We start from the raw sequence: 9,383 nt of genomic DNA on the forward strand, positions 1-9,383 counted from the left end.
TCGAAATTTCGGACCTCAACCCTGCTGGTCTATAGCGCTCAAGTACGAGGCTATCACCAGGTGATGACCCTCCTAGTGGTTTCGGGTGCATCACAAAATTTTGTGAAACTCGCGGCTCTAAGAAAGAGACCGGCGATGTTTGGTCGCTTTGCCAGGATGCCAAGCGAGAAAAGGCGACCGTTCGTTTAGTGAACGGCGCGCTCGTAAGTCTGAGAGAGTTCAAGTAGAACTCACCTTCAGCTTTAGTGACTTATCTTATAAGGAAAAATTTACAGTGCTAGGTATGGAGAGTCTGTAAGACCTCATTCTAGGCATGCCTGTTGGCAAAACACCAACCTGGATAGACTGGCGTACACGAACATTTGCGAACTCTACGCAGGACACCGGAAAGGATGCGTTCCTGCGAGAGGCATATGCAACTGATGTCGTGTCGAACACAGTTGAGGGTGCGTTGACAGGATATCAAACGTCACCAGAACCTACCCAGCTCGTGGAGACTGGGGTAGTGAAAAGGGCGATGACAAGTGGTCATGTGTCCCATAGTCCTCCACATAGCCGAGAGCCTGTGGCAGTAGCGGCAGGCTGACAGGAAGTCAAGCGTCGCATAATCAACACAGTGCCTAGAGCCTAGTACGGTTGGGAGGGGTGCGTTAGCCATGAGTGCAACGGCACCCGCCTCCCGGACAAAAACCGTGGTGACTCGAAGAACGAGTACCCGACAGATTAGGATGATCAAAGGCACGTCTAAACGAGTTACCTTTGGATCAGATCCTATCGAAGAGGACGGGCCTTCGAACGAGGTATTCGAGGCCGTCGAAGACGAAATTGCGGAGGCATTCTGAATTGAGGTGCTCCGGCAAGTCTTTAAATCTTCCGAGGAGATAGTAAATCTCCCGGAGATGTCGTGGGATCTGTTCCTTGCCGAATTCAAGGAAGGAAAGATCTACGAAATAGTCGCACCAGTTTCAGAAGATAACTTGGCGTGGTCCACAATGGACGAGAGCGTCCTAGAAACGGACAAAAAGAAGCGTTTCGCTGCTCAAGGCTGGGATGCCTTGAGAGACAGTCCGTTCTTTGTAGTTCTGTGGAAACATCGCGATGTGTTCCGAGAAGAAGTGCCGAGCCGCCTACCAGCAGATAGGGGCATCCGGCATGAAATAGACCTCGAATCTGACACCAAGTATTTTGTGACGAGGCAATGGACACCACTAAAAGAACAAGTCGATTATGTCGAAAAGTTCTTAGACAAGTGCGCCAAGGCGGGACATGTGCGTGAGAGCAAAGCTCCTCACTGCAGCCCGACCTTTTGTTTGCGTAAAGCCACAGGTGGATGGCGCGTGGTTCATGCTTACAAAAAGCTGAACACGGCAACCATACAGGCCAGCGGAAAAATGTCTTGTTGAACTCCAAGCCACATTCTAAACGACTAACTTGTGACACCGACTGAGCACGTTCACGTGTCGTCGGCGGAGCTTTAGGCTCCGACTCCTCTATGTCAGAACCATTATGGATTATGGTCTGAGCATAAGGCGTTGTGGTTATACCGAACGGAGAAGCGGCTGCGCCTTTATGGGCAGCGCCCTCATTACCTGTCGCTGCGCTTTCCAGCGCAGACGACGAGACAGCATTTGTTAATGATGCTGTCTCCATGTTGTGAGCCATTAGAGAAGTTTGGATGGGCAATAATGCGCCATCATCATTCCTCATGAGCTCTTTGTCCGCATCACTACTATGAGGTGACGGCACGGTGTCGACTCATTGTAGTCGACAATGAGCGACGGATCAACATGCTCACTGTTAAAGTAGGATGGATCCTTTAGCCCTGTTAACGCGACAGCAGCAGTGGCTGTCGGCGTTCCGACTAAGGCATTAGACGCGGCCGGCGAATTAACGCGGCGCGTGCGCTTAGTGCGAGGTTGAGGGGGCGTCTTCGCAGACGACCCACCAACGTGGCCCCTTTTAGGTGGCATCTTGGGCGCCGTGTATGGAAACACGTGCGCTATAGTGATCGAGTAAATTAGCGGCGCGTAAAGCTGCTCGCAGTTCCTCTCTCCTCTTCGACGAATTTAAAAAAAGTAAATTCATTCTTAAAGGGGGGATGGTTTAACGGACTAAAGTTGCCCTAATGTTACACAGCTCCCGTTAAGTACACTTGGTGTACTTAAGGGGATGGTCAATTACTAAATAATAGTAATTAGACCCAGCACTCGGGTGTGGTGCACATTTGTGACCAACCCTTGTGTATGTGATGCACATGGGTGCATTCACATTAGGAGGGATGACGCCCAGCGTCATCCGTGATGACGGCTAGCGTCATCCGTTACGCGAGGTATCTAGAAAGATACGCTCGCAATACATATTAAGTGTTATCTATAGAGATGACATTTTAATTGGTAAAAATAGGTATTTATATTTAATACGATTAAATATAAATCAGTCTGAAAACTACTTCCTACTTGGTAAGTGCGCACGAGGAGCCGGATTACCGCTCCCGTGACGACACTTAACCAGAGTACTTAGTGTGTTGGGTGAGGTCGCTTACGCGCCCACCACAACTACCTCACTGCACGCAAGAGAAGCAGGTCAAACCGCTCCTCGCTGTGCTAAGGTGTGTGTCTGAGTAGAGCGTGGCCGTATTACGACGTGCCCGCCTAATATAAACTAATACAAAACATGTACTAAAAGTCTTATCTGTCCATCTCTTTTCGCGCGTCCAGCGCTGACTGGACCAGATATAATGGTCTATATCTACCAATGGATAAGCTTTTGGAATATTACCATGTAAAGTAATATTCTCCAAATATTATCTACCTTTTAGATAATATATTAATTATCAACGTTTAAGTGTTAATTTCATGCAACGATACACCCCGTCACAGTGTGTCTGAGTAGAGCGTGGCCGCATTACGACGTGCCCGCCTACATAAGCTTGAGCAAACTACTGACTTTTTTTCGCCTTTCAAATTGACGAAACATATGCGAATGTACCAGCGACTGTGTCGAGCATCTTAATGCAAGCTGCTTGATTTTTTTTTATTAATTTAGCGATTTGGTGATGCTTTTCTTTATTGGAGTATTTATGTTCTATCAGAAAATTGCTGTTCTAAAGGTTGCAACCAGCTCATCCTCCGTTAAATTAACCAATGTGCAGGCGCACGCCGCTATGTATAATATACATGTAATACAATCATCTTACTTCCTTGTAAGAAATAGGGCAAACCTTAAGTGGTGTTTTCGGCCGCCCCAGTCTTAAATCACAGTAATCTTCTATTCCAGGTTCGTGATAAGTATCTATGAATTCACGACGGGATATTTCAAGGATGATGCGAAATTAGAAGCATCGAAGCTGACCGATGTTAGAGCGATGAAGTCACTACGCATACTATTTGTTTATGTCGCGGACAATGGTCATTTGAGATCAATAAACCGGCGAGCTGATAGACTGAGCGCCAGGACACGGCTGGATACCGATCGAGCCTCGTCGCATGAAATTATCCCCGCGGATTGTATCTGACGTCAGGCGACCGCGTAGCTGCGAGCCCATCTAAACGAATAGTTTGACCGTTAGTATCTAAAAGTGCATTATCGTCCAAGCGTCGACTTTCATGCTGGGCGTCGTCCATCGGTGGAACTGTGTAAAGGTAGCGTAGCGCGCCAGCCGCTAGAAATGCCTATAAATAGATTGCCTCATTTCCGGTCACGATGGCTTTTCTTTACGTGTTTGGGGGTTGTCCAGTTTCCCCCAACCCTACTCGGCTTTGTTGGGGGGACCATCACTGCTCATTTCGCGATTCTTTCAACATCGTTCATCGGGAAGAATAGCACGCCACAGACGTTAAAATGCCGCTTTTACTACGTTCCACAGCGCCTAGCCCAAGCATTGATGAGCTCGTTTTCACATCATCCGCGGCGCCACTTTCTTCACAGTCCTCGCAGCGCTTCTCATCCTCGGCGATGCCGACGTTGCCTCGCTGCCCTACGCACGGCCGTCTATCGTTAAGTTTGCGTCGCCGTCGTAGTACGGTTGGCACAGAGACTGAGTTTAGCACATGCTTGGATGATGCTGGCAATGTTTCGAAAGACTTGCCAATACAGCGATCGAGTCATCAAGGCAAGTTGCGCGATTGCGCAAGTGGCGTACCTGGGACCAAATACACTGAAGATTTTCGAGACTCAAAACTTTCGCATTGTACACAGCTCGATGAAGACCATGCGTCTAGTGATGGGAGCTACTTAACTGAAGCTGAGCGTGCCTCTAATTTTCTCAGCTGCAGTTGCTCTTGCATTGACATCGACGCGAATGATTTTGCCGTCACATCCTCATCTGTCATCATTGAAGACCGTCAGCTTGCCGTCGTGGATCGAGAGTTGCGTAACCTCCGCAAAACTTTAGTGCGTAAATTGTACTCTCGACTGACCAAGATTTCTGGATTCGGACGCAAGATGTCCATTACTAAGCCAGCATCTTGAAGCGGTATTTGCATATACATTGGGATTTCTGCAGCTGTCTTTTGCAGGCTTAGCTATTCGGAAAAATAATTATCAAAATGATTTTTCGATAATATTTATGCTATTGCTCAGTAGACGCAAATATTCGGCTACTATATCTCCACTATAAGGCCAATCGGACAGGGACTTTTTAATAATACTGTAAACCACGTTTTGGCTGCTAAGTACATAGTTCCGAGATTATCAAGCGTCGAATGGCTTGCGGTTAAAGCGGCGAACGTGGGCTTGATACATCATCAAGATGACCAGTGACACGATAAAAACGAAAGCCACCACAAATGCAATAAATTGCGACTGAAGTATCTATCGCCACAAGCATAATCGAGAGACTTAGCATATTTGAACGTCGTATATATATACAAGTTGATGTCTACTTAACGCACCCGTCGGGTGTTCATGTCCGCAACTTCGGACGGCTTCTTATTCTGTCGCTTGAGGCGCTCGCTCATTTTGGAGTAGCGCTCGCCGCTGTAGATGGTAGGCCCCAGTGCCACGTCGAAGCCACGCTGAACCTGCTTGGGGACGCCCGTGGCTCGGTTCCGTAGCTCCGTGGTCATTTCTAATTAAGACTTCTATTCATGTATTTAATCAAAAATTATAGATGAAAATGTCTGATTGAATTAAAACTAAAGAAATCTCGAAGCTTACTTCTCCCTCGACGCAACAGACTTTCGTGCCACCTAACATGAGCGAGTGGTGGGCGACGATCGGCCAGCCCTTCGCTGAGGTCTGACTGTACATTAGATAGTACGTTAAACATCTGCTGATGTTTCCAATATTTTTATATCTGATAGGCCCTGCTGAGTCTCGATACAGTAAAGATTAAGGAGGCATTTGCGAATGCGCCTAGTTCGTATTACGAGTATGTTCGCTCCATCTACGAGCGAAGTCCTGAGCACGTAATCATCGAAACATTTCTTATCGTTTTCGTCGTCTATATTACCTTTGTCAAGCGGGACAAGCCCAAGAGTTCCGCCGCCAAGTTCTCGGAGCGTGAGATCGATGAATTGTGCGAAGAGTGGGCCCCAGAGCCTATTATCCCATCCTATGCTATTGTTGGTGCCGATGATTCGAAGCCCATTGGGATTGTCGAGGGCACGCCTGGCACTCACATAAAGCTGCAGGGCTTTGCTAAGCCACTAGTCAACTTGGCCACCTTCGATTTCCTTGGCATGGGCTCACGTCCTGAGCTTAAGGAAGTTGCTGTGAAAGCACTGACCAAGTATGGTTGTGGCTCCTGTGGTCCGCGTGGATTTTATGGCACTATTGACGTGCACGAGATACTGGAGAAAGATATCGCACAGATGATGGGAACGACCGATTCGATCACATTTTCGGATACAGAGGCCACTTCATCGTCAGTGTTGCCGGCCTTTGCAAAACGTGGTGACCTTATTGTTATGGATGATGGTTGCAATGACTCAATCCTAGTAGGTGCGAATTTGGCACGTTGTACCGTTCTTTACTACAAGCACAACGACGTGGAAGACTTGGAGCGTGTATTGAAAAGCGTGCGGGAAGAGGATAAAAGAAAAAAACGTGGTTCGGATTGCCAGCGCCGTTACGTTGTGACGGAGGCTCTGTTTCGTAACCATGGAGACATGGTCTACCTGCCTCAATTAGTAGAATTGTGCAACAAGTACTTCTTTCGTCTATTTCTGGATGAAAGCTTTTCTTTTGGTGTGCTCGGTAAATCTGGCCGTGGTTTGACGGAGCACTATAACATGGACGTCTCAGAGGTGGCTATCATCTGCAGCTCACTCGCTGGCTCAACTGCCAGTGTTGGTGGTTTCAGCACAGGCTCGCAGGAAGTTGTGGACTACCAACGTATCAATAGTGCTGGGTATGTGTTCTCGGCTGCGGCCCCGCCTTTCACTTCGGCCTGTTGCTCTGAAGCTATCCGCATTATGAAAAATGAACCCGAGCTCTTTACCAAGCTCCGCGACAATGCTAAGCACGCGCATGATGCGTTGTCTGCGGGCATTGAAGGCTATTACCGTATTTCCAGTGCTGTCATCTCGCCAATTTTGCACTTGCGTCTTCTGCCTTCCGTTGTAGCTTGTGCCGGCACTGAGGAAAATCAGCGCGTTTTGCAGCGTAAAATTTGTGACACAGTCATGCAAAAGTGCCTTGCTAAAGGTGTAGCTGTTTGCTCGCCACGTTACAAAACTGACCAGAAGCTGGAGCCGCTGCCAAGTCTGCGCATATCCGTCACCGCCACTCATTCGCCTCAAGATCTGGATGCTGCTTGCAATGTTATTGTGACAGAGGCTGTGGCCACAGCCAAAGAAATTCTGGCTACGTTTCCTGTGGCTGCCGCCCCTGCTAGTGGATTACGGCAGCGTAAGTAGTAAATATCTTGCGGCAGCGGGAAAAAAATTATCGCCATAAGAAGGGGTGGCTCCTTTGGCTAATGGAAGCTTGAGAGCTTTGCGTATCGAAAAGGTGGCACTTTACTTTTCATTTAATCGTCTTATATTTGACTAGTTTAGCCTTCCTGCATTTCCTTCTCGCGCCTTTTGCGGAAAAGCTCAAATTGCTCATCGTTGGTGTACTGATGCAGGCAAGCGTTTAAAGCCTTGTTTTGTTCGCGGCATTTGAATATGATCATAAAACCATTAGCTCTAGCGCAATCAGCAAATTGCTCCGAGACGCTACGGCATTTGGCGATGGCGATGTCGCTTAGTTGCTGCTTAAGTTTCTGCGCGCACAGAAATATGAGAAACTTTGACGACAATTACCCGCAGCACCATACAAAAGCATTGTGAACACGCACGTGTTCAGCCTGATTGCTCCAGGATAGACGCGACGAGCGAAAAGCGGCTTTAGCGGTCTCCTTGTCAGTAGGTTGATCCATTAATTTAAGCAGTTTTAAAAGTAAAACGATTTTAAGAGCATTTTACACTCATTTAGATTATTGACAAAAATTAAGTATCCAAAGAATAATTGCAATACAAACAATGAAAGTTTATGCCAGACGCTACGGTCGGTGAATATCCTTACGGAGCTTAGCGGTCTCTGATTTGATCACAGCGCAAGACGGCATGCTCACTTGTAGAAAATTAGGCTAACATTTAGCCCGTGGACAAACGGGCGCACGACTGCTTGAGACAGAACGGTATCGAGCAGGACGGACATAGGAAATCGTTAGGTAGCCCTAAATGATATCAATGTACCTCACTTCAAAACAAACAAAAAAACATTATCTATTTCTTACGCACTTGCGGCATGGTCATCAAATTCCTAGCAAAAAGCGTTAGATTCACTCTCTTTTTCGTGCGCAGGCTGTATCCTTGACATTGTGTCACCATCTAGCACTACCTTGCTGAAATTTGTCCACTTGGCACCAAAAGTCGATCTCAATTCTACGAAATCTAGAAGTGCTAATAGCGCAATAGAGCTGATAAGGTCACTCGTTTTTAAAGTTGCACAACTGACGCAACGCATTTTCACGAAGTAGTGAGTATTCTTCTCACAATTATCGTATCCATTAGCTCTCATGCCGATCAAATACAAGCTACATAAAGTAATAACTCCATTCCCTATTTGGTAAAGAAGCATTATGGCGCGTATTTATCATTCAAGCGAATCATTTGCGCCCCCGATAAACTTCTACACAAACGACACAATTTACACCAGTTGCATTAGCCTGGCTAAGACGAATGCAAAAAGATTGAATAAAGAGTGCAACTGAGTTAAAAGAATCGTAAAAGTGCAGGTTTTTCGAGCTTAAATAGCTCGAAAGGCTTGCAAAAATGCTATTCAATCTGAAGTCCAGTTACCAAGAAGTAACAACCAATTTCACTTCTATCATTAATAGAGGTCACTTGAGGTACTGGGGCGAAATAATTAAATCCCCCTCTCGAGCCAACATTAGCCATCGAAGGTCAACCCGCGTTTGCAGCTATCAATCACTAAACAACTGCTCGTTCATCCGACGCCGACTCGCAATTTCTGGAGGCCCCGATCACATCGACCGAAGTCTACTGGGCCATCATGCACTCTCAAGAGAAGCAGCCAGAAGTTTCGACGACATTAAGTTGAATACTGCCAGCTTTTTCCCTTCCAGTGGGCCCGAGTATACGAACTCGTCTACGCGGCTCAATTCAGTCGGGGACGAATTATTAAATTTCAACGGAGGGATACATATAATTGATGTACAAGAACGACAACCGACACGACCCTAAGAATTTAGCGGCCTATGACATTACTCAACCCGTCGCGAAAATTGGCCCAAAGATCCTCGCTTGCCGAACAGGCATGGTATTTTCCAAGCTGATTCACGTTGATGAAACTGGGATCATCCCTGGTTGCTCAATCCGGCATGCGATCCTCCAATTTTCAAGATTTTTAGGTGTCTAAAACACCCTTCGGCTGCCTGAAACCGAATTGCCCTGCTCGACTTAGCAAAAGCTTTTAAAAGCGTCTTTTGGCCAGCTCTTGACCAAGTCCCTGCCACTTCTGGGACTGCCCTTTTTTCCGCGAGTGTTGGTGCATTTCCTTCTTCATCCGTGAAACAACCAATGTAACGGGGTGTATCGTTACATGAAATTAACACTAAAAGGTTGTTAATTAATATTATCAAAAAGGTAGATAATATTTGGAGGAAATTACTTTATATAGTAATTTCCTGAATTCTAATCCATAAATAGGTATAGACCATTATGTCTATTTATTCCGCAGACTAATCAGCTGTAGAAGTAATCAAAGAGAGTTACGAGATAAGATAGATAAGAATTCATTTACATGTTTAGTATTAGTTTATAGTTAAGACAACATTTACAAAGATAGATTAACAAAGACACTTAACTATATTAATACAGTTTTCATTTTACCCTCTTAAGCTAACTTGCCTTAAGAGAAGTCTTCCTCTA

At 46.3% G+C, this 9,383-nt stretch overlaps 4 protein-coding genes across 4 annotated transcripts; 2 read left to right on the top strand and 2 right to left on the bottom strand.

Moving 5' to 3' along the window:
• Nucleotides 1-3,016: 3,016 nt before the first annotated feature.
• On the bottom strand, nucleotides 3,017-5,164 carry CCR75_004477 (uncharacterized protein). Its single transcript, XM_067962563.1, has 2 exons — nucleotides 4,893-5,164; nucleotides 3,017-4,812 (listed from the first exon to the last, which is right to left on the bottom strand). Exons 1-2 carry the CDS (start codon nucleotides 5,064-5,066, stop codon nucleotides 4,693-4,695), a joined length of 294 nt encoding a protein of 97 aa, XP_067817806.1. The 5' UTR covers nucleotides 5,067-5,164; the 3' UTR covers nucleotides 3,017-4,692.
• Nucleotides 3,841-4,470, top strand: CCR75_004478 (uncharacterized protein; the record flags this gene model as incomplete). Its single annotated transcript, XM_067962564.1, has 1 exon — nucleotides 3,841-4,470. One exon carries the CDS (start codon nucleotides 3,841-3,843, stop codon nucleotides 4,468-4,470), a length of 630 nt encoding a protein of 209 aa, XP_067817807.1.
• Nucleotides 5,165-5,194: 30 nt separating the features above from the next.
• CCR75_004476 (uncharacterized protein) lies at nucleotides 5,195-6,860 on the top strand (the record flags this gene model as incomplete). The annotated part of the gene is made up of 2 exons (XM_067962562.1): nucleotides 5,195-5,236; nucleotides 5,304-6,860. 2 exons carry the CDS (start codon nucleotides 5,195-5,197, stop codon nucleotides 6,858-6,860), a joined length of 1,599 nt encoding a protein of 532 aa, XP_067817805.1.
• A 137-nt stretch (nucleotides 6,861-6,997) lies between these two features.
• On the bottom strand, nucleotides 6,998-7,366 carry CCR75_004475 (uncharacterized protein; the record flags this gene model as incomplete). Its single annotated transcript, XM_067962561.1, has 2 exons — nucleotides 6,998-7,210; nucleotides 7,286-7,366. The coding sequence occupies 2 exons, from the start codon at nucleotides 7,364-7,366 to the stop codon at nucleotides 6,998-7,000; spliced, it is 294 nt and encodes a 97-aa protein (XP_067817778.1).
• Nucleotides 7,367-9,383: the final 2,017 nt, after the last annotated feature.

Source organism: Bremia lactucae, linkage group LG11, assembly GCF_004359215.1.
Source record: "Bremia lactucae strain SF5 linkage group LG11, whole genome shotgun sequence".
Classification (NCBI taxonomy): Eukaryota; Oomycota; class Peronosporomycetes; order Peronosporales; family Peronosporaceae; genus Bremia; species Bremia lactucae.